Genomic DNA, 27,826 nt, shown 5'->3' with positions numbered 1-27,826 from the left:
TAGCGCCGCTTGGGATTAGCCGAGCGGTCTGAGGCGCTGCAGTCCTGGACTGTGCGGCTGGTCCCGGCGGAGGTTCGAGTCCTCCCTCGGGCATGGGTGTGTGTGTGTGTGTTTGTCCTTAGGATAATTTAGGTTAAGTAGTGTGTAAACTTAGGGACTGATGACCTTAGCTGTTAAGTCCCATAAGAATTCACACACATTTGAACATTTTGAACATAACAAGTTAGCAGTCAATCAGAACATTGTATTTTATTGCTAAAGATTAATGGCCACTAGCTTCTAAAGAAATAAAAAAATGCACAGTGTGGTCAGCCTCCGTCTTGAGGCACATAAGATGTGATGATGATGCGGTCCCATCAGACTAAATTAAGAGCCAGGTCGTTGGAGAGTTCACAGTCCATACTGGAGAAAGCGTAGAGCAATGTTCGCCCCTGCAGGCTGCTTGGCGTCTCGCACTGGGCGGTCAGTACGTGGGTCACGTTGCGCTCCTCGGCCCACTGGAAGACGGGCTGCAGCTCGCAGTCACAGCGCAGAGGGTTCCGGCGCAGGCTCAACCTGCCAAGCACAATACACCCACCCCATTACCTCTTCTTGTTGTTGTGATCTTCAGTCCTGATGCAGCTCTCCATGCTACCCTATCCTGTGCAAGCTTCTTCATCGCCCAGTACCTACTGCAGCCTACATCCTTCTAAATCTGCTTAATGTATTCATCTCTTGGTCTCCCTCTACGATTTTTACCCTCCACCCTGCCCTCCAGTACTAAATTGGTGATCCCTTCATGCCTCAGAACATGTCCTACCAACCGATCCCTTCTTCTGGTCAAGTTGTGCCACAAACTTCTCTTCTCCCCAATCCTATTCAATACCTCCTCGTTAGTTATGTGATCTACCCATCTAATCTTCAGCATTCTTCTGTAGCACGACATTTCGAAAGCTTCTATTCTCTTCTTGTCCAAACTATTTATCGTCCATGTTTCATTTCCATACATGGCTACACTCCATACAAATACTTTCAGAAAAGACATCCTGACACTTATATCTATACTAGATGTTAACAAATTTCTCTTCTTCAGAAACGCTTTCCTTGCCATTTTTTTTCTTTATTGTTATTTTATCCTGACACTTATATCTATACTAGATGTTAACAAATTTCTCTTCTTCAGAAACGCTTTCCTTGCCATTTTTTTTTCTTTATTGTTATTTTATACCTATACATAGGTAGGCCAGCAGCGGCGTAACTAAGCCGCTCTTCGGCCACAGACATGAACATAGTACAAGCAGTAAGAGATACAAAGAGACATGGAGGTTAAAAAACAATAGACAAACAGAGTAAAATAACAGAAGCCGTTCACTGTGGAGCAGTCAAGTTAAAAGCGATTCACATAGCACATAACGGAGAGATACAAAGTAGCACACGTGAACGATGGAGCACGGAACAAGAGACACGGATGCATTAACAGGACGACAAAACACATAAGCACTGCGGCGACAATCTCCGGCGGTTGGTGATGCACTTGTCACACGAGTAAGGCCGGGGACCTGCCAGAGGGAAGGGGCGAGGGTAGGAGGGAATGGGGGAGGGGTTGATGCCAATGGGGAGAGGATGGGAGAGGGAGGGGTGGTGTGTGGAAGCCCAGGGAGAGGGGGAGGGGAGGGAAGGAGGGAGGGAGAGAAGGGAGAGAGGGTGCCCACAGGATAAGGAGAGGAGAGGGAAGGCAAGGCTCAAAGTTGGTAGGAGGGGTAGATGGAGGGGAGGAGGGCATCATCCGGGAGGGGGAGTTGGCGGAAGCCACCTTGGGAGAGGGTGTGGAGAGTGTGAAGATGGAGAGCAGGTGGGATACAGGAGTACAGGCGCGGCAGCGGGTTGGGGTGGGAGAGGATGGGAGAGACAAGCGGGTGGGGAGGATCAAGCTTGCGGGAGGTGTAGAGGATCCGTATCCGTTGGAGGAAAAGGAGGAGGTGTGGGAAGGGGATGAGGTCATAGAGGATCCATGTGGGGGAAGGGAGGCAGATGCGATAGGCGAGGCGGAGTGCATGGCGTTCAAGGATTTGAAGGGATTGGTAAAAGGTAGGAGGGGCGGAGATCCAGGCGGGATGGGCATAACAAAGGATAGGACGGATGAGGGATTTATAGGTGTGGAGGACGGTGGACGGGTCCAGACCCCATGGGCGGCCAGAGAGGAGCTTGAAGAGGCGGAGTCGGGAGCGTGCCTTGGCTTGGATTGTCCGGAGATGAGGGGTCCAGGAGAGGCGACGATCAAGAATGACGCCAAGGTACTTGAGGGTGGGGGTGAGGTTAATAGGACGGCCATAAATGGTAAGATAGAAATCAAGGAGACGGAAGGAAGGGGTGGTTTTGCCTACGATGATTGCCTGGGTCTTGGAAGGATTGACCTTGAGCAACCACTGGTTACACCAAGACGTGAACCGGTCAAGATGGGATTGGAGAAGGTGCTGGGAGCGTTGCAGGGTGGGGGCGAGGGCTAGGAAGGCGGTGTCATCGGCGTACTGGAGAAGGTGTAGGGGGGGTGCAGGCGGAGGCATGTCCGCCGTATAAAGAAGGTAAAGAAGAGGGGAAAGGACGGAGCCTTGGGGCACACCGGCGGAGGGGTAGAAGGTGTAGGAATCCGTGTTGTGGATGGTGACATAGGAAGGACGGTGGGAAATGAAGGAGGCGACCAGACGGACGTAGTTTATGGGAAGGGCAAGGATTTGGAGCTTGAAGAGGAGACCAGAATGCCATACACGGTCATATGCGCGTTCAAGGTCGAGGGAGAGGAAGATGGCAGAACGACGGGAGTTGAGTTGTTCTGAGAGGAGGTGAGTGAGGTGAAGGAGAAGGTCATCGGCAGAGAAGGATGGCCGAAAGCCACATTGGGTGGAGGGAAGGAAGCGGTGCTGGTGGAGGTGCTGGTGGATGCGGCAGGTAAGAATGGATTCCAGGACCTTGCTGAAGACCGAGGTAAGGCTTATAGGACGGTAGGAGGAGACAGCGGAAGGTGGTTTATCAGGTTTGAGGAACATTAGGATCCGGGAGGTTTTCCACAGGTCGGGGTAGAAGCCGGTGGACAAGACCACAATGTACAGTCTGGCCAGGGTGGAGAGGAAGGAGGCGGGAGCTTCACGGAGGTGACGGTAAGTAACACGGTCGTGACCAGGAGCGGTGTTGCGTTTGGTGCGGAGTATAGCTAGGATGTCTTGAGTAGTGATAGGGGTATTGAGTTCGGTGTGTGTAATGTTGTCCAAGTATTGGAAGCCAGGAGCGAGTGGAGGGACAGAGGTGTCAGTTCGATCGCGGACATCGGGGAAGAGGGAATAATCGAACTGGGGATCGTAAGGGACGGTAAAGATATCCGTGAGGTAGGAGGCAAAATGGTTGGCCTTACTAAGGTTGTCAGGAAAGGGACGGTCATTATGGAGGAGAGGATAGTAAGGGGGTGGTTTAGATCCGGTAAGGCGGCGGAAGGCAGACCAGTACTTGGACGAGTTAAGAGGTAGGGTAGCATTAAGACGGGTGCATGTCTGTCGCCAGTCCCGGCGTTTCTTAGCCGCGAGCAAGTTCCGGATGTGTCTGTGGAGTTGCCGGTGGCGTCGTAGTGTGTCCCGGTCACGCATTCCTTGCCACAAATCCGGGTGTTATTTTCGGATTGCATCAAGCAAACGGCATTGAATCTGTAAGCAGTACTCGTTTATTCACCGTTCGGTGTTGTTGCAAGAACTCCATGGTGCACTATGCCGTTAAACTCGCAGACCGCAGTGAGCATAAACTACACTTTTGACTGCACTCGTCGATCTGTTTTCGGTCCTGTGAGTCCAGAATTCTTCCAGCGGACGATTGTCGTCATATCCGTAAACTCACGTTTCGTCGTCTGTCATGACGTTTTTCAGTGGTTTTGCATCATTGTTAACTTTGTCTAGCAATATGCAACCGCCACTGATTTTGTTCGAAATTTAACAATTTTGTAACAAATTTTATTGTCACACATTTCATACCCAAAACATTCGACAAAAATGTCGCGGAATGAGCCAGTTGATATGCCACTATCACTAATAACTTCTAATAACTTCCCTGACTATGATGAGACGATCGTTCATAGTCTTTCCTTCCGCTTTTTCCACGATTTCATCATTGATTATGTGCTGATGTGTCTAGTGCGTTCGTCATGCTGAACGTCTTCATGGCTGTTTTCGAAACACTGAGACGACTCGCAAACCGTTGTTTTATTACTCTTATCAGACTCACCAAAAGCAGTATTTAATATTTCCAAAACTTAGCTCCACTTTACTTCGGTTCTTACAGCGAAATTTAGTAGACATCCTCTGACCCATTTTTATGCAAAATCTATAACCACAGATGATCCCAAAACATGCAACCTTTCTAGCAGCTGATGGCAGACTAATTCATTGCAATGTGGAAGTGCTGTGACAAAAACATCTGAAATGGCCACTTGCTGAATTGCTGTATCGGGTGGGGGGTCCTCGGTTCCTATTTGATATAAGAACAAGGAATAAAAAAATTTTGGTTTAGCTCGGACTAGTGGCTGTCATCAGTTGTTGGTATAATGTTCCCTATGAAATAAGCGTACATAAATTCTTACAGTTTTTGCTGTTTGAACGCCTTTGATAAATCCATTAAAATTTTAGTCAAACGGTCAGCTTTGCCCTGTGCCTCAAGTCTGACTTTTGTGATCTGTGCAATAGCAGATTCTGTACTTCTTCGAAGGCAAATCATTATGAAGGCTGTCTGCCTCGAGATTAAATGTTGCACCTTGGCGTTGCAGATACGTGACATGTCAAATAAATGAAGTTCGTAAATGCAGTGGAGTCAAATGGGAATCATTCTAGCAGTGATACAGGTCGCAAATGAGGAAATCCGCTGATGAAAGCGACTTGAACAAAGGGCAGATTGTTATAATCCACTGCCTAGTAAAGAGTATCTCAGAAACGGCGAAGCTGCTGACTGTTCATTTGGTACTGTAGGGCGTACCTGTGGGATGTGGTTTAAGGATGGTGAAACAACTAGGTGACAAGATGCTGTATGTCCACACCCCATTATGGAACATAAAGATTGGAGGTTTGCATGTTTTGTAAAGCTGGATAGGTGGCTATTGTGGCAGATCCAATGACGGAGTAATGCTGGTGCAGGCACAAATGTTTCGAAGAACACTGTTTAATGCACAATGTTGAGCATAGGATTCCGCAGCAACCCATGCCATTTTCACTTACGATTGCAGTGGGCACATGATAATCGAGATAGGTGTTGGATCATTAAAAACGAATTGCCCAGTTAGATGAATAACATTTCTTGTTACATCAGGTAGACAGTCATGTCTGTGGACACCACCATATAAGTGAACAGTGTCTCAAATAATACAGCGCGCCACTGATGTAGGTAGAAATATGCTATGGGGGACATTCACCTGCAATTTCGCGGGACTAGTGGTAGTAATGCAAGGCACCACAGTAGCTGTGGAGTATGAGAACATTACTGCAGACCACCAGCATCCCTTTATGCATAATGTTTACCCCAACAGCAATGGCATCCTTCATCAGGATAACTGTCAGCATCACAAGTTTAGAATCATACTTCAGATGTTTGAGGAGCGTGATAGCGAGCTCATATTTATGTCTTGGCCTCCAAATTCGCCTAATCTGGAACACTATTGGGAACCAGCCCATAAATTATAGAAAATTAAGCAACGTGTACCTAGACATCTGGTACTACATACCTTCGGAATATACCAAGGACTTATAGAATACATGCCATGCATAATAATTCATGTATTGCATTCCTAAGACATAATCCCTGTTGTATTGCATTCCAAATGCAGAGTAAGATTCTATTAAGAAGGTGGTCATAATGTTTTGGCTCCTCAGGTTATTTGTCATCAATTTATTGAAACGCTCCTACCATTATATCCTTATTACCTACTGGTTGGCAGACAGTTTTGGCAATACTTCTTGCTGTATATTTGTTTCTTCTTCCTCTCCAACTTTTTCTCCCCAGCTGTACAGAAGTAGTGAGTGGTGAGTAATTCCCCACTCATGATTTCACAGTTAGTTTTAGTTGCATTATTTGTAGTCAGTGTTCTATGATAGTTCTTTTAAACTGAATTGTAATAACAAAGGAATACCTTGAAATTTACTCACATACTAATCCAAAATGAAAATGAGTAGGGAGAAGATAAAAAAAATGTATAGTACAAGCTCAGGTTGGACACAGATGGCAAAGAAAATCACTTGCAGTTTTTTAAAAGGAATAATCATCCTGGTATTCCCTTGAAATGATTAAGGAAAACCTAAATCAAGGTGATCAGAGCAGAATTTTTAGCCTTGAACCTCACGAATGCCCGAATGCTAGACCCTTGTCACTGTGCCACCTTACACAGAAAAATAAAATTGGTGACAATGAAAAAGATATGATTATGAAAAACATAATACAAAATCAACCATAGTGTCATTAATGAAAAAGCAGATTCTGACATTCAAGAACATATGAGAATATAGGAGGAAGAGGAAACCTCACAAACCACAGAAATACCCAGTATGTTCATGCTCTTTATCAAGTTTATGTACATAGAACATTTTAGGAGGACTTGGTCAAGTGTATCTGAGTGTCCACAGTAACACCAAAGACAGATCTTTCAATTCTGAATATGTATAATGGACAACGACATTCCCTGTCATATGCATTTAACAAAATTGTTTGTGAAAGACATGTAATTTGATTCCTTGGTATCTAGAAAAAATTATGCATTTACTTTCTCATAAAGGAGAAATATTACCTGTTTAGTCCCTTTAATCTACAAACCAAACCAAGTATTATCTGCCTTACCTGATGTCTATGATATATTCAGAGAGAGAAAATACCCATTACCTAATTTGTTTTAAACATTTGTTTGAAATGTATGGATTACATTTCTGCAATTATTTTGATGCTGCTCTTTTCCTCACTCATGATACAAGTCTAAAAAATTCATACAAAACTGACAATCCAACAGCCGGTGTTGTACAGAAAAGATATAAGCAGAATATAACTCACTAACTTATCTGCAACATAAAGTGCATTTTTTCCTCCTACTCACCATTTAAGAAAGCATACATGGGGCACATATTTAAGATCTACATCTACATACATACTCTGCAATCCACCCTACGGTGCATGGCGGAGGGTACCTTGTACCACAACTAGCATCTTCTCTCCCTGTTCCACTCCCAAACAGAACGAGGGGAAAAGTGACTGCCTCTGTACAAGCCCTAATCTCTCTTATCTTATCTTTGTGGTCTTTCTGTGAAATGTAAGTTGGCGGAAGTAATATTGTACTGCAGTCAGCCTCAAATGCTGGTTCTCTAAATTTCCTCAGTGGCGATTCACGAAAAGAATTCCTCTTTTCCTCTAGAGACTCTCACCCGAGTTCCTGAAGCATTTCCGTAACACTCATGTGTGGGACAATCCAGATGATACTCCCACCTCTGATGAACACTCACTATCGAGGACAACGTACTGTGTTCTATTACTTAAGAAGTCTTCGAGCCACTCACATATTTCACGAACCAATCCCATATGCTCATACCTTATTTAGGAGTCTGCAATGGGGCACCGAGTCAAACGCTTTCCAAAAGTCTAGGAACATGGCATCCATCTGATACCCTTCATCCATGGTTCGCAAGCTATTATGTGAAAAAAGGGCAAGTTGCATTTTGCAGAAGCGTTACTTTCTAAAGCCGTGCTGACGCATGGACAGTAACTTCTCTGTCTCAAGGAAATTCATTATATTCGAACTGAGAATATGTTCGAGAATCCTGCAACAAACCAACGTTAAGGATATTGGTCTGTAATTTTGAGGACCCATCCCTCTACCCTTCTTATATAATGGCATCACCTGCGCTTTTTTCCTGGCACTTGGGACTTTACGTTGGGCAAGAGATTCACGATAAATGCAAGCTAAGTAAGGAGCCAATGCAGTAGAGTACGCTCTGTAAAACCGAATTGGAATCCCATCAGTACCTGGTGATTTATTTATTTTTAACCCATTCAGCTGCTTCACAGCCACAGGGATGTCTATCACTATGTCCTCCATATGGGAATCTGTACGAGACCCAAACGGCGGTTTGTTTGTACGATCCTGTGAAAGATTTTTCAAATGCTAAATTTAAAATTTCAGCTTTCGTTTTGCTGTCTTCCATTGCCAGGACAGACATATCAGTGAATGACTGGACGGAAGCCTTCAACCTGCTTACTGATTTTACCTAAGACGAGAATTTCCTTGGGTTTCCAGCAAGATCTTTTGCTAAGATATGTCGGTGGTAGTGGTTGAATGCATCACGCATCGTTCTTTTTACAGCAGCACGAATCTCTACTAACTTTTGCCTGTCCTCATTCCCCCGATCTTTCTTGTGAGTGCAACTGCCTTTGCTTCCTGAGCATTCTCCAAATTGCGCTATTAAACCACGGTGGGTCTTTTCCATCCGTAACCCACTTTTTTTGGCACATACTTGTCCAATGCATGATTTACAATGTGTTTAAAATTTGCCCATAATTCTTCCACGTCCATCGTACCGGAAGTAAATGAAGTTGATTCATTTACTAAGTGGGATGCTAACAACTGCTTGTCTGCTCTTTCTAGTAAGAATACTCTCCTAGCCTTCTTGACTGGCTTTTTAACTTTCATAACCATAGTCATAATGACAACATCATGATCACTAATTCCTGTCTCAACACTGACACCGTCGATGAGGTCTGGTCTGTTCGTGGCTACCAGATCTATAATATTTCCATTACATGTTGGCTGTCAATTTAGATGCTCAAGAAAGTTTTCGTATAATGTGTTCAAAAGTAATTCGCATGACGGCTTGTCTGTACCACCTGTAATGAATTCATAGACATCCTAGTCTATACTAGGAAGGTTGAAGTCGCCTCCGACTAATATAGCATGATCCGGGTACTTCTGCGATACAGAATGTAGACTCCCTTTGAATGATTCTAGAACTGTCATGATGGAACCTGGTGGCTGGTTATAACACCCCACAATTAACTTTATTTCCCCTAGCCCTGTTAAACGTGTCCAGATAACTTCACAATCACACTCTACTTCGACCTCAGTAGACACAATATTTTTGTCAACTGCAATGAAGATACCACCTCCTACGGTGTCTAATCTGTTTTTCCGATACACGTTCCAACCCGCACTAAATAATTCAGAACTTTCTACCTCAGGGTTCTGCCAGGTCTCAGCCCCGAGAATAATTTGCATGCCACACGCTTCCTGGAGGGCAGTAAATTCAGAAACTTTATTCCGAACACTCTGAAAATTTACTGCTAATATCTTGATAGCTGATTTGTCTTTACACTGAGTGCGTCCTGATTTTCCTGCCTGCACATCGACTGGTGAGTGTTCATCAGAACCCCTCACACTACTGCCTAGCCTAAAACACCCCCATGTGCACGCCACAAGTATTCTGCTACCTGAGTAGCCGCTTCCTTTGTGTAGTGCACCCCTGACCTATCTAGGGGCATCCTACAATTCCACACCCAATAGCGCAAGTCTAGAAATCTGCAGCCAAGACTGTCACAGAGTCGACGAAGCCTCTGGTTGAGACCCTCCACTTGGCTACAAACCAAAGGACTCCGATTCACTTTGGGAACAACGTTGCAAATAGAGAGCTCTGCTTACACCCCACGTGCGAGGCCAGCGGTCTTCACCAAATCTGCCAGCCACCTGTACGAACTGAGGATCGCCTCAGAATCCAAGCGACAGGCATCATTGGTGCCGACGTGAGCAAGATAACCAGTTTTTAAATTCCCATCCAGTTATCCTGATACAGGTGTTTCATAGTTTTTCTAAAGTGCTTCAGGAAATTGCTGGACTGGTACTTTTCATACAACCACAGTTGGCTTTCAGCTTCAAGTTTGTACAAGTGAAATAGTGAATCACATAATTTCTGGATTCCACATTCAAACTGTTGTGAATGATCATGAAACAATTGTAACAGCAATGACTACCAAAGTACGAAAGCATCCAAAACAAGTTGTAATGTTTAATATGTTAAGTAAAATAGATAAAGACTGAATAGTGTCATATCTCAAGGAAAAGTAGTTGTCTAGGCACTCATGGTTGTCACAGAAACAGGAATAGATTATATCAAAATAAATGCAAAAATGGTTAAATTTGTTTTCAAAAGTTCCTTCAGAAAGAAAGATTCAGGAATACTGTTCCAGTTTAATTCAGGCTCTGCTGCAGAGCTGAATGATATAGATTTTAGTGCCATTGCTGTTGAGAAATAGCTGAAATCATTAAACCTGAAGAAGGCTCCAGGGCAAGATGAAACTTCCATAAAATTTTGTATCCAGTTTGCAGCTGAATTAAAATCTCTTTAAACCCTAATACATCATAGCTGCCACAAATCAGAAACTGTGCCCAGTAATTGGAATTGGCACAGGTCACACCCATCTGCTGAAAATTAGGGCTTATATGAAGGCATATAGACAGTCATTTTTCTCTCACTCACTTTGTATGTGTACACTGCTCATACAAAACAGAACATCTGCATTTCTCACACCACATCCTGCTAGCTACAGTACAAGGCCTGGTAGATGAAGTATTTTTTCACTTTCAAAAAGTGTTTGACCAACACTTATTAATGAAAGTATGATTATAGAGAGTTTCAAATAAAATTTGTGATTTAATTCGAGTTTTCTTGGTAGCAGACACACAGATATTATCTTGGATGAAGAGTCACTGACAGATGTTACTTCAGGAAGACCCCACAGAAGTGTGTTGGGACCATTGTTGTACATGCTGTATGTTGATTACCTACTAGGTTATATTAATATTAACATCTGACTTTTTCTGTAGACAATGCAGTCATCTGAGCAGAAGTATTATTATAAATAAGCTGTATAAATATTCAGTCAGCTTTCGATAAGCTGTCACAGTGGAGTAATGATTAGCAACTTTCTTTAAATGTTCACAAATGTAAAATTTTCACTCCAAAAAGTGCAGAAATGTAGTATCCTATGACTACAATATCAGTGAATACAGGTGGAACTACTCCACCTGCATGAATACCTGGGTGTAACAAATTGTGAGATCAATTGAAAAGCATTTGGTGATGTTCAGTTCATTGGCATAGTATAAAAATAAAGTAAATAGTTTAGGACCAATCCTGCTTTTTATATAGACTGCTGATCATTTATAATGCAACATTATAAAGGCAGTATGCAATCAATGTTTAATTGGTATGACGTGTACTGCTTGCTTTTTATGCAATTTCAGTGTATCTGTTCAATGTAGGTAGGAGTAAAGTCATCTAAATACTGTGTATAAGGAAAGATCATGCAAAAGATTTTGTATTCCAAAATCACATTTGAATGCTGTTTACTTCTAAAAAAAGTGTTATGCTGCATGTAAGAAGAAGGAAAACCTACCAGTGAACGCTGAAATTTGATAGCAGTAGGGTCCTTGCCTGTCAAAGCTGCAGCTTATCATTCTGTCAAATCATTGCTCTCATTGGTAGGGATTCCATTACTGTCACACAAATATCGAATCAGCAGGTCCAGGAAGACCATGGTCATGTCCATCTAGAATCTCAACAGCCTCACATGACTAGCACCTTAGAGGCTGTGCAAGATTGTGTGGGCTCATCAGGAAAGTGGCTCATTCACAGCAAGATGAATATCATCACAGACAGTGTGAAGATATTGTGGGCATTGTGGACTGTCAACCGGAAGCAGAGACTGATGTGCTGTCAGTCATGCACCTCAAGACTACATTGGATGCACTAGGGGCACCATGTCATCTTTCCAATTTGTTGTTTCCTGTTCAGCAACACAATGGGAAGTATCTTGTACAGAAGCTTTGAGAAAAATGAATGTTGCTGGATTGCATTCATCATCATCATATGGACTAGCACATAGCGTGATGGTATGGGATATCACTGACTACTTATCACCCCAAAGCTGGTAATTTGGATAACTGCCCTTATACCCCTAAATTCTTGATGTATTGAGGCTGGTCACTGTATCCTATCTTTCAAGTCTCCATGATATTATCTTTCAACAATATAACGCAAGACTATACTTTGCCCATTCTGTCCTGCCCTACCTTTATACAGAGGATATTTCACTGTTGGCCTGGTCTCCCACCCACTAAAAACATCTGGTCATGGGTTACCAAGAGACTGGCATGCCAGGACTTCACCAGCCACTATAACTGATGAACTCTGCATAGAGCTGCAGCAGCAATGAATGACCTACCTGTGTATGTCACCTACGCTCAGTTCAATTCTGTGCATAACTAGCTTAGAGCCATTATTTCTGCCAGAGTTCCATGAAATAAATTTCACACCCTGTACACCTCCAGGTCAACTACAAACAAATTTAATGATGTATTCTTCTTACTGCACTGTATACACACAATAAGTAACTTTTTGTTTACTGTCTATACTACCTGAAACTGCAGTTGTATTGGTCAGCAATTTATGTCTGTGATTTTCCAGATAGTATCTGCTATAAAAAAATTTGTCTGCAGATGTTAGTAATACAACATGGTGAACAAAATAATGGAAGAGCTACAGTCAAAAGTAAGTTAGCATTCTTTGATCCTCAAAAAATCAGATTCTGATTAATTAACTCAAGGCTAAAAAGTCAAACAGAACAATTTCTTAGCACTCAAAAATGAGAATGAAATAGTAGATCAGACAGAGAAAGAAGAAACTGAATGTGTAGCAAAAAATGAAATTTCTAGATGTAACTATTGATTATTGACTGAAATAGGACTGGCATGTTTTGACAATAGCAAAAGTATTTTTGTGGTTTGTTATGCTCTAGGAGTCTAAATTAATACTAGCAGTGTCTGCCTCTAAACCAAACACCCTATTTCTCACACACTGATTTGTTCCAAAGATATGGCATTTGCATTTGGAGAAAAAAGTCCTTACAATCTTTTCACCAATCTCAAGTAAGTGAAACAGTAAGAATCATAACAAGAAGAAAAAGAAACATATATCGTACCAATCTCTTCAGAATACTTGGTATCTTTGCAGTCCTTTTGCACTTATTTCCTTCAAAGCAGAGCTCCAGCGCAAGGCACATGTGAAACGTGTGGCCACATGGGGTGGCAACCCCAACCCCTCCCCCCCCCTTTTTTTAAAGAACAAACTCAACATTCACACCCAAGAGGGGATTTGAAACCAAACCTTGGAGGGAGTGGCTTTGGGAACTGTGGCATGGCACCTTGATTATCTGCCGGCCACCCCTGTTGAACAAGGGGAGGGAGGAGGACTAATTCCTTCCTTGTTACTGTGGCAGCACCATCATGTTTAGGCCGGAGGAACAGAGACAGGGAAGCAGTCTGGCATACATGCCAGTATTCTTATGAGTGGAGCGCTGCCAGCCTGTTATGTTCCATGCATTTACACACAATTAATTTTGCACAAGACAAAATCTAATTTGGAAATTCGAATGCAGTGTCCAATACTGCAGTTACATGTTAGCCTGAAGCAATTTTGCTAAGCCCTTCAATGGCAGTTTCTGAGTGTTTTATTCTTCCCGCATTATGGAAAATAATGGTTGAACATTACTATAGTCAAACAGGTCCAACACCTATAATGGCTAGAAATATTCCAAATGGGTAAATACACTACGAGTAATTACAAGGGATAAAGATTTTGCTAATAAGCCTGGCATAAGTTGGGTTTCGATGTATTTTTGAAAATTTTTGCTATCTCTTTCTGAGTGATAGTCAGACGTTTTGGTTTTTGAGCCATGAAACACCTGTCTCTGCCTACATGAACAACAATTAAACTCTGACCGGCACTTTTGTTTGACAGTACTACTCACACACTATCATTTTGCCAACATTTATTTACTGTATAATGCATGTGAATCCATGTTTCATTTTAGTAAACTACTAGTCACTAAGATTCTGATGAAAACCTGAGAAAGTATGGTCTTTTAGCAATGCACTCCCATCCACACAAAATAAAACGTTCATTTTGACACCTTCTAAAACGAAAATCCATAGACAGAACATTGCTTCTAAGCGTTTCCTTGCCAGCTTTGAAGCTCATTTCTGTTTGACAAAAGTTGTGCAGTTTTCGCCAAGTTCGTATTTCTTTCTATTGCTCGTAATGCCATAGAAATTGCTGCCTGATGATGCATTCATCCATATCATCAGTCACATACTTATTGTGAGCTTCTTGCTTCTTCTTCTTGGGTACTAGTTTAACTGTAGCCTTGCTGTACTTCGTCACGTGCCCCAGTTCCTGGCACTGTCGTGTCACCACCTTTCCAGGCAATAGGTTCTCTACAATAAAAAGCACACGTCATCCCAGTAGCTAGAATGAAAATGAAGCGAAGGAAAGTGAAGTGATACTGCAATGACTAATTTGTTACCCCTCATTCCATAATCAGACATGAAAGAAGTGACACATGGAAATTATTACTGATGTTGAGTGTCAGTTCTTTAAAATGAACAACCACAGTGCAGTGAGTTAATATATTTTGACTAGCATTAGTACCCGTTGATGCCTGGGTGTGTATTTATTGCATTATTATGTTACTCTGTCTCCTTATTCTTCATCTCTCCATTATCTTCCGCCCCACTCTGACCATTTTCACCTGCGTCTGTAGTGAAATTCGGCCTGAAAATCAATTTCATGTGACTCAATTCTTATGGCTTCATCTCCTGAACAGTGTATCCTACCGTAATATAATTTTCCGTTTACGTGCAGTGGAATATCAGGAAATTGTTTGTGAAGTGTATTGCAAATAAAGTTAGTACACTGACATCAACAGTTAGTTTCACGTAATCATTCTTTACGGGCTGGATCAAATGGTTCAAATGGCTCTGAGTACTATGGGACTTATCATCTGAGGTCATCAGTCCCCTAGACTTAGAACTATTTAAAGCTAACTAACGTAAGGACATCACACACACACATCCAAGCCCGAGGCAGGATTCAAACCTGCGACCGTAGCGGTCACCCGGTTCCAGACTGTAGCACCTAGAACCGCTCAGCCACCCCGGCCGGCCACAGGCTAGATTGAAACATGTCTGATAGCCTGGCAGTGAATATAGGAAAAGTCAGGTGCTGAAGCAAAAGGATGCACTACAACAATATTTCAAGCCAAAGAGACAACAACCTAGCAGCAGCGAGGGTAGAAAAATGGATCCTGAAAGTACAGAAACTAGTGGAGATACTGTAGCTACATCTTTATCTTCAGGACATGACCAGAAAGCTGATGAACACAGTACTGCGACTACCCCATACAGTAGCAATGCTGATGGTGGGCCATCCACAACATGTTCAAGAGACCTCGTCTGGATGCAAGACCTGCTTTGTGATGAAAGCTCTGAGACTGAAACATTAGGCAGAACTGAAATTAGGTGACCCAATTTGGAAAATACCAGAGGAACCTCAGCTGAAGTACTCACCACTGGAGAAGGGGTTGAAGGTGAGCCTAAACTGGAAGACACAATTGACTCAGATACCGTAAGATGGCCGGAAATTATTACCGACTGCATTCGAACAACTTTAGTCATGCGAGGTCCTCCCGAGCACATTAAAGAAGCTGGAGAATGTCCTAAAACACAGACAACCCTCGTTTCAGCCCTGTGCACTACAGATATTCTTTGAAGTATTTAGAAGAAGCAGATAGACATTGGTTGGTGTACTCAAAGAGCAAGGATGCTGTGTTCTGCTCTTTTTTTTACATTATCTGCAGTAAAAATTTCAAAGAACAGTATAAGCAACTGGTGGCACCTTGCTTTGTATCTTGAAAGTCACAGGAAGTCTACCGAGCATTTGAATTCACATAAAAAGTGGAAACTTCTTGAAACTCATTGAATTATTTGGAAAGTTTGACACTGTGATGATGGAGCACCTGCAGAGAACAAAGCAAGGTGAGAACAAGGGTCATCATTATCTTGGAAAAGAAACACAGAATGAAATAATTCTTCTTATTGGATCATCAATAACCAACAACATTCTATTAGTGATGAAACCTGCAAAGTATTACAGTATAATTCTGGACTGCACACAAGATATTTCAAAAGTTGAGCAGATGACAGTTGTGGTACATTTCGTCCAGGAGACAAGACTCGACGGGATGTACAATGTCCGCATTCAGGAGCATTTCCTGTGATTTCTTCCAGGATGTAATAATGACAATGTTATGAAAAGGATTGAGTGCTACTCATCAGATAGTGCAGTTGCCGAGTCACAGGTGGGCGCAACAAAATGATTTCTAGACCAGTAAGTGTTCGGGGGGAAAGTCCTTCTTCTGAATTACACATCACACACACACACACACACACACACACACACACACACACACACATTCATGCAAATGCAACTCACACAAACATGACCACTGCCTATGCTGCTGAGACTGGACTGTGAGCAACAGCACATGATGGGAGAAGCAATTCATGTGGTGGGGGTAAGGAGGAGGCTGGGTGGGGAGGTAGAGGATAGCAAGTATTTGCTTGGGGGTGTAGACAGGGACGAAGTGGGAAGAGGGTGTGGCAGCTAGTTGCAGTCGGGAGGTTAGGTAGAGTATTGGAAGAGGGGGGGGGGGGGGGGAGGGGAAAGCAGAGAAGTAAATGGACTGTGAGTGGTGCGTTGGTGAAACAGAAGGCTGTGTAATGCTGGTGTGGGTGGGAACACCAAAGGGGGTAGGTGGGTGAAGGACAGTGGCTAATGAAGTTTGAGGCCAGAAGAGTCACCTACTCATCCACAATTACTTCTCTTTTGAGGGCATCTCCTACAAACAAATCCACAGTATTGCAATGACACCCACATCCACCCTATGCTGACTTGTTCATGGGCCATCTAGAGGAATTGTCTCTAACTACCCAGGATCCCAAGCCCCTCACCTGGTTGAGGCTGTCTGCCCACACAAATGGCCACCGATAAACTATGGTCAAGACATAGCTGAACCACCCTACTGTTGAGCATGCTCCCAGCACAGTGTTCTTCATTTTAGTGATTGTTTCACAACCTGTGCCTTCTGTATCCTTCCTACCAACATAAGATTTTTTGAATTGTGCAGGTGGGAGCTCTCTCTGTGATGTACCTATCTCCCTGTAACCCTCCTGGCCACAACCTTCATTAGTCACTGTCCTTCACCCACCTATCTCCTTTGCTGATCCCACTGGAGTAGTACACAGCCTTCTATTCCACTAATGCACCCAAAGCATTTTTACTTCTCTCCTTCTTCAACCCTCCCCACCCTCCACCTAACCTCCCGACTACACTCAGCTGCATTACCCTCTCCCCATCTTCGCATCCCTGCATGCACCCACATGCAGCACTTTATCAACCTCCACCCTTACCCTGCTTTCCCTTCCCTCTTCACCCCAGCCTCCTCCTTATCCCCACCATCCAGACTGCTTCTCCCATCATGCACTGTTGCTCGTAGTCTGTGCTCGGCAGGCAGAGACAGTGGTCATATGTGTGTGTGAGATCCATTTGTGTGTATGTTCTCTAATTCAGAAGAAGGCCTTTTGACTGAAAGGTTACTTGTCTAGCAGTCTTTTTGATGCACTTGTCTGCTACTCAGCATCTCCACTGTGTGGTGAGTAGCAGTCTGTCCTTTTCATAATGTCTTAGTTCATGTATTTTTGTTATGAGAATAACATTTGTGTGTGGGTGTGCTTTGGCTTTATGAAACATGACTTTCTTCCTTGCCAAATCTGGTCATTTTTTTACTGCAAAAAATCTTGTTGGTTGCTTTGAAAATGGTTCAAACATTGTTTGGACATTTCCATTCTTATGCATTTGTGATACTGTGTTAAGAATAGTGGCACCCACATAGCAGATAATTTACTCATAAACAATTCCACAGTTACAAAGCAATATGCCCATTCAGATGACATCTGTATAGCTTCAGCAATTTCTTGTACTTTCATTCAGTGATCCTCCATGATCATTTTGTGCACTTTTGCAATAATTTTATTGGGCAGTAGCACATCATGGCTGAGAGCTATGCAGATCATCATCTAACCTGCCCCTATCAAATTTAAACTAGGTCAAATTCAAATTCAAACTAGTTTGTCCACTTGGCCACAATTTAATATAAAGGATGAGAGCCCCCTGTGTTTTGTAAATTGACATGAATTTCCTCTGCGTTCAAACATTTCTTTAGAAAGTATTTAATCACTGCTCAAATCTCAATTTTTTCCATCATCGCAAATCACTGCATGGAAACAACAGAGAGATACCCACACCATAGATCTTTACCCAGAGCACTGACACACCACATTTTTACTCATATAAGGATGACCTATTATGTTGTGGGCACTTGTGCTGAAAAGTGGTTGTGATTCCATGAATTTTTCAAATTGCCCTCATATCATACAGTAATAACAAGGAAGGCACTCATATTCCAAAGGGGGGAAAAACTAAAATCTTGAAAAACCTTTCCTACTAAGCGATAAAATTTGTTAATAATCTTCCATGATAAATTAAATGACTGAAATAACACATAACTTTTAGAAAAGCTTTTAAACAGTGTTTAATGGAAACTCATTTTATTTGGATCAAGAGTAAGTCTGCATGATTGTGTGTAAGTAAATGGAGAAGAACTGCTGAACAAATTAAAAGGTGATAAACCTTATGTGGATATCAGGCTTCTTTTATAAAATGTGCTTTGTTTGTATTGCATGGTAAAAAACAACCTAAAATTGAAATCATTGGAGTTCATTTACTAATATAAGTGTGGAAATTTTTTGTATGACTTCTGTATATGTGTTGATAAACAATCATGTGTGATCTTTTAATCCAATAAATATTGCTTATAGTTATCAGAAAAATATAAATATGCACAGACTTAAATTTATCTTTAATGTTATAATTTTGTGAACTGACAAAAACCATGCAAAGTAAACTGTTAATAGATTAATTCTAATAAATCATTTCAGGTCTTGTATTTGGTCATTTTTGTTTTCTTCACTCCTAATTGAAATGACTGTTACCATTAACATACCTCTTAAGTGAGGAAAGTGGGGCCAGCGTTTCAACGTCCAGTGTCTCAATCTTATTCCGATCCAGGGTAAGAATTTCAAGAGATGTTGTGGTCCTTACAGCCTGTGGAATTTCTGTAAGTTCATTTGCCCACAAATCTATGTTCTTCAGCCAAAGCAAGCCAGCAAAAAGGTTGTTTGGCAATGATTTTAAATTATTCCAACCCATTGAAATCCACTCAATATAAGGGTTTCCAGAAAACAGGTTTCCTGGCAGATGTGTGTTTACTCCATTTACCTGTATCAAATGTGAGCAGTTACAAAATTATAAATTAATAAATTCTGGCACATAGTATTTCCAAACACAATGCTGCAATAAACAATTCATATTTTATTATCAGCATCTCCGCTATATCATGAGTAGCAACTTTCCTTTTCATAATATTGTTACGTATTTTATTATATGCATGATCTTTAACTTGATTTTAGAGAGGGGTATGGAGGGCTAAGGATGAGATGAAAGAAATCTTGCCTGATTGCAGACTGCTGTGGGGAAATTAGGGGCGCAAGCAACACACCTGTGCTTTTTGCTTCATAGCAAACTGCTACAACAGCTGCAATGATACCAAGGAGTTAACAAAGGTTTAAGTGTTTATTAACTGCAAAAGAAACTGAAACTGCCTTATATATTGGAATGTTAAGTAATTATTCATACTACTGCAAATTAGATATCACTGAAATGAAACAATAATAATAAACAATAGCTATTACACTGTTACTGAACACAGTGTTGTTTAATAGCTATGATTTGCAGTGGCCAGTGGTAGATATGATTTGCAGTGGCCAGGCCAAAAATGATGCCAGCTGGAAGTACCTCAGAGGCAAAGATAAAGTGCAACATAGTTTGTATTTAAACTAAGAAAATAACAAAACTTCTTGCAAGATTAATATTGTATACTGGACCAGAAAAGGTCCCAGGTTTGAGTTACAGACTTGAACACAGTGCTTTAATCTGCCAGGAAGTTTCAAATCAGTGCAAAGCTCCACTGCAGAGTGAAGATTCATTCTGCTAAGAAAATCATATTTTTATAAAAAATTTATTCAGCATTCATTCCTCTGAATACTTATTTAATGGTTCACACCTTTCCAATATTAATTTACAAGTTCTAAATGGCACCATGTTATTTTCCTACAACGATTTAGTTGATTCATAAAGATACAAAGCAGTTTTGGGAGTTCCCTCTTTCTTGGATTAATTTTTACTTTTACGTCATAGCAGTCATTGTAAAACCCTATTATGTGATTCTCTGGGAAAAAATATGTTAATTTATCAGATAAAAGACTATGCTTACTAATTGTCTGGATGGAACTTCAACACTGAATGAACTTGTTTCTTTTTTTCCTTATCTCAAAACAAGAAAAAGATGACAGGTATACACGGGCTCTAAAATGCATACATTGAGAGCTATGAACACTTGTTCATCTTCAACAGTGTGAAACACATTTCTACCACAAGCTCCTTGCTTTCTAAATTTTAGGAAGAGGTTTTAAGGACCAAAACAAGCAGAAAATGTCCAGCAAATACGGGCTCCAAAATGCATGTTTTACGGGCTACGGGCACTTGTTCAATAGAGGAGATGTGTTTCATACTAAATAAGATGAGCAAGTGCCCTTAACTCTTAAGGTATGCATTTTAGAGCCCACAATTTCTGAATATGTTTTTGCTTGTTTTGATGTTATGAACCTGATAGCAAAGTCTGAAAAGGGAATTTAGTTACACCCTGCATACATTTACATTTATACTCAGCAAGCAACCTTATGATGTGTGGTAGAGGGTAGTTCTGATGCCATTATCATTTCATACCTTCCTGTATGATTTGTGAATCCTGTGTGTTTTGGACAAGTAATGCTAAGTCTCCATATTAGTGTTGTATTGCAAAACTGTTGAATGGTGTTTACGTTTCAGTGGCACATTAGATGGATATGCCGTATTCAACGAATATTTACTTATTTGCATGATATACGAGAGAGAATTGTCAGAGCATGTGCTTTGATAAGTGCTGAAGTGAAAAGGAATACCACTTAATCCATGATAAGAAGATTGCAGCACTGCATTGATACCAATGGTCATCACTTCAAAAACTTTCTGCAAATGGTTGATCATGCCACCTTTGTGACTTTCGTTGATCTTCAAAGACCTTACTGTTACACATCATTGGATTCATCTTAATAGCCGTTATCAGAAAATAAGTACCAAACTATAGAATCCTATTAAAAAAAATTGACCTTCGTATCTCTGAAGCAACCCCACCTAACAACAAAAAAACCACTGTCATATTATGGCCCCTGTTGTCCCATGCAACATTTGTCCCAAAACTTTTCAGCTCCTATCATAATTTCAGAGTTATTCTTGGTGGTAATAGTTAGTGACTCATCCTGTATACAGTAGAATCATCTGTGAATAGTCTCACAATATTGTAAGCAGTAACAGTCCTGCAACACATATTTAGTGTACTCCTGTACACATCTGTTAATTTTGCCCCATTAAGAACATGTTGCATTCAATAAACAACATTTTTGAACAAAACTAACAAAATTACTACTGAAGTTTAAAATGAACAATATTGCAATATGTGGAGACAACAGTAAATAATCAAAATCCAAACAAACAACGGAAAATCCAGGATGCAATAATTACAATGTTGTGAAAAGGATAGATTGCTACTAACCATTCAGCAGAGATGTTAAGTCACATACAGGCATGACAGAAAGGGTGTTATGCACATAAGCTTTCAGCCAGAGAGCCTACTTCCAAACTAGACATCATACACACACACACACACACACACACACACACACACACACACACACACACACAGAGTCACAAATGCAGCTCACACACATGACCAACATCTCTGCTATAACGAGAGTAACAATCTATCCTTTTCATAATATTGCCAAAAACAAAACAATATGAAAATAAGCATTATTACAGTGAAATATAAAAATAATAGTAAATGTGCCCACAAGACTGACTGATAGAAGCCAGTCTCATTGATATTGTTATCACCATTATTGATAATAGTGACTGTGGTGTAAAAGCTCTGAAAACAACAATCTCCACTCATTGTGGGTTTATGTGTTACATCTACAAAAATAGGAGCTCTACAACAAAAGCAAGTGTACAAAAGAGAGAAATCAGAGTTATAAAACAATAAAAATTACTGTTTTAAAATTACACTGAGGTAGGAAAAGTCATACTAAACATGTTCAAGCACAAGGCACAACTGAGAAGTAAGATTCATTTCCTAACACACTAATGTGCCATTTTCAAGTTGCATTCCAAAAACAACCTCTCAGAAAAAGCAAGGTCACCATAGACAATGGATTACCGAAGAAATAATCAAAGTCCAATATAAACCAAGGGAATTTTATCCTTTAGTCAGGCACTTTATCAAATGCCAAGATTTTTTGTTTACAGGTGATAGACACAAAGATGACAGCAAACAGCATCAACTACATTTTAAAAACATTGGTTAATGATATATTCATGAATTCAAATAAATAGTTCTTAGAAAAATGTAGTCAGATAAAGGTAATATAAAAATAAAAAAAGCTAACACACTTTATTTAGGCCCTTTCATTCCATAATGCATACAGAATCATTTGTTGGGGATAGCTCATCAAACCAACCTCAAGTTTTCCAAGTCCAAAAATGTGTAGTATGTGTAAGCTTTCATGGCTGCTACAGACATTCCTTAAAGATTTCAGGCTAATTGTCCATGTTCACTGTATAAAAATGTTAGCAGAAAGTTTTGTACATCAACCATGGCCTATTAGCCTGGAAGTTTTAAGTGGTGTGTATGAGTTATTGTTTGTGTAAAAACAGAAATTGCCTGCAGAGGGAGTGCACTCATGAGACTTGTAGCTCTGTTCACAACTCTATGATGCAACTCTGGGAAGTCAGATCCTGGGTTGTCACAGAATCCTTGAAGTCTCTGGTTGAAATCTTCCACTTAACTCAGAACTGGAAGGCCATGGTCAGTTCTGTGGACAATGCTGTGAATTGTGAGCTTTGTTGAAATTCCTTGGACATAACTGGTCTTCTCAGTCTTGTCTGCCAGTTGCTGGAATGTTCTAAGTATGGCATCAAAGCCCAGATCACAGCTTTGTTCATTCCATCTGCTATACTTATCAAATGGCTGGTGGTGCAGTCTCTTTAAGATGTTGAATGAGGCCTTCAGAAATACACATTCACTGCACAGGGTGATCCTTTCTATCTGTTGCTAAAATTTCTCTTAGGGGTCCCTGTTTTTTGTAAGTTCATACTTCTAAAGATTAACAGAAAAAAACCTACTGTGCTTGCTTTCCCTTGAAATGGGAATTTGTTTAGCATATAGATCAGTTTATTCAATATGAATAATGCTGTGGGAGACTTAAGCTACATGAATTATATTGTTTGATTTTGAGTTTCATATGGCATGAAGTGCCACCTGGTAGGTGAGGTTGCTTGTTCTCTAGTTTTGGTTCCTATGAAACACAGACAGCAAAAGAGACAGTGAAATCTTATAGGATGAAGACCTTAGAAACGTGATTACAAATTACATTCTTTAAGACTTGTACTGAAGCTACAGTTTCCACAGAAAGAAAATGCAGTTTATTTCTACAAAAGAAACATTGAGTGTGCTGGTTGTGGATAGGAAAAGGCACATCTTGTGAATTCTTTATCAATTATTTGAGACCAGTGATGTAAGATTGTAAGAATTCTGGTCACTTTTGGCATATTTTATCAAAATAGAAGAGGGGTCTCCTTGTCCATGGTGCACTACCTACAGATAAGTACAGGTTTCATGGGAGAGGAACAACTCATTATGGATACAGACAGAATGTGAAGTTGTCCCACTATTGATCACCAAGTTTTGAGGAACATTTTCAACAGAGTGCAGAGGATGATTTTAATGATATGTTTTTAAGTAAATATTTGTCCATCAAATGCTGTGTTCTAATGCATAATGACATTTAATGGCCTTATATTAAGAGGGTTTTAGCGAGATTTGGGCCAGTAGTGCCTACAGACCAATGGATATACATAAAGTTTTCTTAATTTGTTAAGACTGTGCTTTTGTTCATTGTGGACGTAGAAATAGATGTATGTTATGCCATGCTACACAACCTATAGTCTAGCATTTCCCTGTACAAATATGCCTGCAGCAGCTGCACCCCCGACAAATCTGGCTGAAAAGTTGGAGTTTGAAAGTAGGCTGTTGTCAATCACATAGACTACACTAAATTTACTGTTCAACCAATTTACTTTAACTGAGATGTTGAATGAACTATTGTTAACAACCAGATCGAGTCTCATCTAATGAAATTATGCACAGAAAGATGGATACCCATATACTAAACTCAGCTGATGTTCTATAGTGTGATTGTTTGAGTGCAGTAAGCTAACATTTTTTACAAAAGTTGTAATGTGGAAAACAGATAATTAACATAATCATAAATTAAAGCTCTTAATTAACTGTCTTTCAGATCTATCCTTAAAATAGATATGAACAAAATGTGCACAGGATTATCATTTGGAAATAACGCAGTTCACAGTGTCATCCTATTGTCATAGTGAACAATATTGAAGTTTGACACAGTCCATAATAATAATTACACATTCTATGTCCCATTAAGCATTTAGAACAGTCACTGGATAATTGAATGAACTCCTGGACATGAAATCTGGACAAATCACAGTACATTTTCTCACTTTCAATTTATACTGCATCATCTGTGGTACATTTTCCCATACTGGCTCCTTTCAAATTCACCAGTCTGACCTTACACAGCTTACAACAAGCTTCCTTAATCAAAACTGAAATTAGCTACTGTTGTTTATTAGATTTTCATAAATTACAATTAAAGATTTGCACTTCTGAGTAATTGAATATCAGAGGGAGATTCATTTTAAAAAGGATTTACTGGATAATTTGTCTAAATATGGGATTCTATTTCCATAACAATGTTTTGACTAAGGATCTTAATTACTCTGAAACTAAATGAATGCAAGAGTGCTTACATATTTTTGTCACAGATTGTATGAATGTTTTAGTTACTTGTGTAGCTTTTTTAACTACTTCATCAGGAAATTAATAATTGCTTATATGTTTACAAATGAACAATGAGAATGAAATATGAAATTACTGGTATTTTGTAATTAACATGGTTTGTAGGCAAACTAATTACACTTATGGATTCTAAATAACCAAAAGAAGGAAACAGACAATAAAGTTAAGTTGAACAAGTCCTGAGTCAATATTTGAAATATATATAATATTTTGTAGTCAGTGGGATATGAGCTCCCAATCCTGAAGGCAGACATTAGTAATTTTTAAAACTTTTCCATGATTTCTTATTGATCTGTTACTGTGTGGGACCAGTAATAAATGAGAATAAAATATAACAGTGAACACAATCAACTTTTGACAATTAATGTAATGGGACAGATAAAAAATCTACTCACCAAGTGGTGCCAGTACATACACATAAAAGGATATAATTAGGCAAGTTTTCAGAGACAGTGGCTCCTTCTTCAGGCAAAAGAGGCGAAAGGGAAGGAAGAGGGGTGAAGGAAAAGGGGTAGATTTCAGAAAAATCACCCTGAACCCTGGATCAGATGTAAGTCTCTGCTACCATGTGGTTCTGGGTGACTTTTTGGAAATCTGCCCCTTTTCCTAGACCTCTCCAGTCTTTTTCCTTCATCCCTCTTCCTTCCACTTCAACTTTTCTGCCTGAAGAAAGAGACACTGACTCTAAAAGCTTGCATAATTATAACCTTCTTCTATGTGTGTGTCCTGCCACCACTTGGTGGGTAAACTTTTTAGCTTGACTTCATTACATATGATGACAAGGTTGATTATATGGGAAATACCGAAATATCAATGTATAGTCTGATTCATAATTTGTATCTGAAAGTAATATCAATAATAGCTATCATCAAAGATATTGTTTTACTGCAGCCACATTTTGAAAGACTAAATTGACAACTTGCACATTTTCCAGGAATGCAGGTATTATAAAGAGTGCTTTTAGTTTTGCAGTTACATTATTCAGTTGCTGCTTAAGTACTACTGCAAACTTAGCATTTACAAGAGTTCTCTGATAATTTTCAGAGGATAACAGTTATAAGCATCCTATTATCTGAGTCCTACTTTTACAGTTTGGATTAATCACCTCTCTTACTTATCGTATTTCTTGTAACCCAGGACTTTAAATAATTTCTCTCATTATTTACCTTTGTAGTCTTCCCTCTTATTTGCAACTTTGCCTATTCAATTCTAGCTTCTTGGACCTGAGACCCAGTACAATAATTACCATACTAATATTCACTAAATTTGAATATTACTTAGACAGAAAAGGAACCAATTAGAATGACTGTAATAAAAATAATATATCATTCTTTCTTATAATATTTTCAAGCACTACAGTTTTCAGGAAGGTCTCTCGTTTTTGAAGACAGTAAAACAAGCCGGCATATTTAATACATCATTTTGAAATATTGATAAGTTCCAACTTTCCTGAACAATGTTGACAAATTTCTAAAAAATCTATTGTATAATTACAATGATTTTCATCAAGTTATAAGTCGATTCCACTATTTTGATAAAATCTATATTTTTCTTAATGGCAGGTGGAATTTTTTTATTTGTAAAAAATGTACAATGAAAGCAACTCCCCCCTTAAAAAAACAGTTAGCAACAGTTTATAATAGTTCAATTATAGTTATTTATTAATGCCATGTCTAACTGCTGCTTCATTGTTTCAGTGTGTAAGTTACTGATTCCACATTCCAATATGATGTATAATTTAACACTTTTTTTTATTTTGTGATCTACGTTATTATTATTTGCTATACAAAATATAATACAATTAGCACTGTAATAACACAACTTAAATCAATTTGTTACAAAATGTGTAGATATGGTTGTACTCAATACTTACTTTTCGCATGATAAGTTTTGTCAGGTTTTCAAAACGATGAAAAGTCTCTTTATTTAAAAGCAGTGGATTTCCTGAGACAAGGAGCATTTGGACTGCACGGGGTACACAGTCGGGCACAGCTGTTAAATTACGGTACTCACAGTTTGCTATGTGACCACTGGGACTCACGTCACATATACAGCCGTCATCATCAACAGTATTACTCCCAGCAGAGAGTACTGCCAAGAACAGTATTAACAGGTGCTTCCTACATTATAAAATATATTAATGTTTACACTTTCTAAGCAACTTAAGTCTAAGTTTGTTAATGTGATGATAAAAAATCCATTTGTCAATAATAATGGTGAAATCGTATTTCAATGAGTTCATATGTTTACCACATGCATCATACAGATGAATGGAGAATATAACAACAATGCCTTTAGTCTGTATTAAAAACACAATCTTCACTTTTTTAATCATAATATTTTGTGCAAGGATAAACAGCAGTGTAACATTTAAAGCAAATAATTGTTGATTTTATTACAGCTGTATTATATTCAATTATTTCAAGTATCACATGCACATATGTAAGTCACTTTTATGACACTTTTATTAAATCAGAAGACTGAATTATAAGCTACTCTTCAATTCAAAGCAAAATTGTCCAAAGAAAGTGAGAAAAACAAAGGGATGTGTGCAATAATCATCAGAATTTATTGAAAACTCTAATCTCTATAATGTACTTACATCTTAAGTGATGTTGCCAACTATCCAGATTCGATAATAACAATACTGTGTGAAGCGCAGGACTTTTATCTAGACAGGCGCCATGAGAGATAAGAAAGGTTATCCAAACAGTAGCTGGTTTTCCCTCTTATAAAACAAAAA

General features: G+C 39.8%; 1 protein-coding gene across 1 annotated transcript; it reads right to left on the bottom strand.

Annotated features, from left to right (window-relative positions):
* Nucleotides 1-230: 230 nt before the first annotated feature.
* Nucleotides 231-27,782, bottom strand: LOC126354416 (leucine-rich repeat-containing protein 38-like). Its single transcript, XM_050004038.1, has 4 exons — nt 27,686-27,782; nt 26,957-27,203; nt 18,991-19,265; nt 231-555 (listed from the first exon to the last, which is right to left on the bottom strand). Coding segments are annotated over exons 1-4 (723 nt in total). The 5' UTR covers nt 27,688-27,782; the 3' UTR covers nt 231-356.
* Between the last annotated feature and the right edge of the window lie 44 nt (nt 27,783-27,826).

Source organism: Schistocerca gregaria, chromosome 3, assembly GCF_023897955.1.
Source record: "Schistocerca gregaria isolate iqSchGreg1 chromosome 3, iqSchGreg1.2, whole genome shotgun sequence".
NCBI classification, from domain to species: domain Eukaryota; kingdom Metazoa; phylum Arthropoda; class Insecta; order Orthoptera; family Acrididae; genus Schistocerca; species Schistocerca gregaria.
The sequence above is the reverse complement of the archived record's forward strand: the minus strand, read 5'-3'. Positions and strand labels throughout refer to the sequence as shown.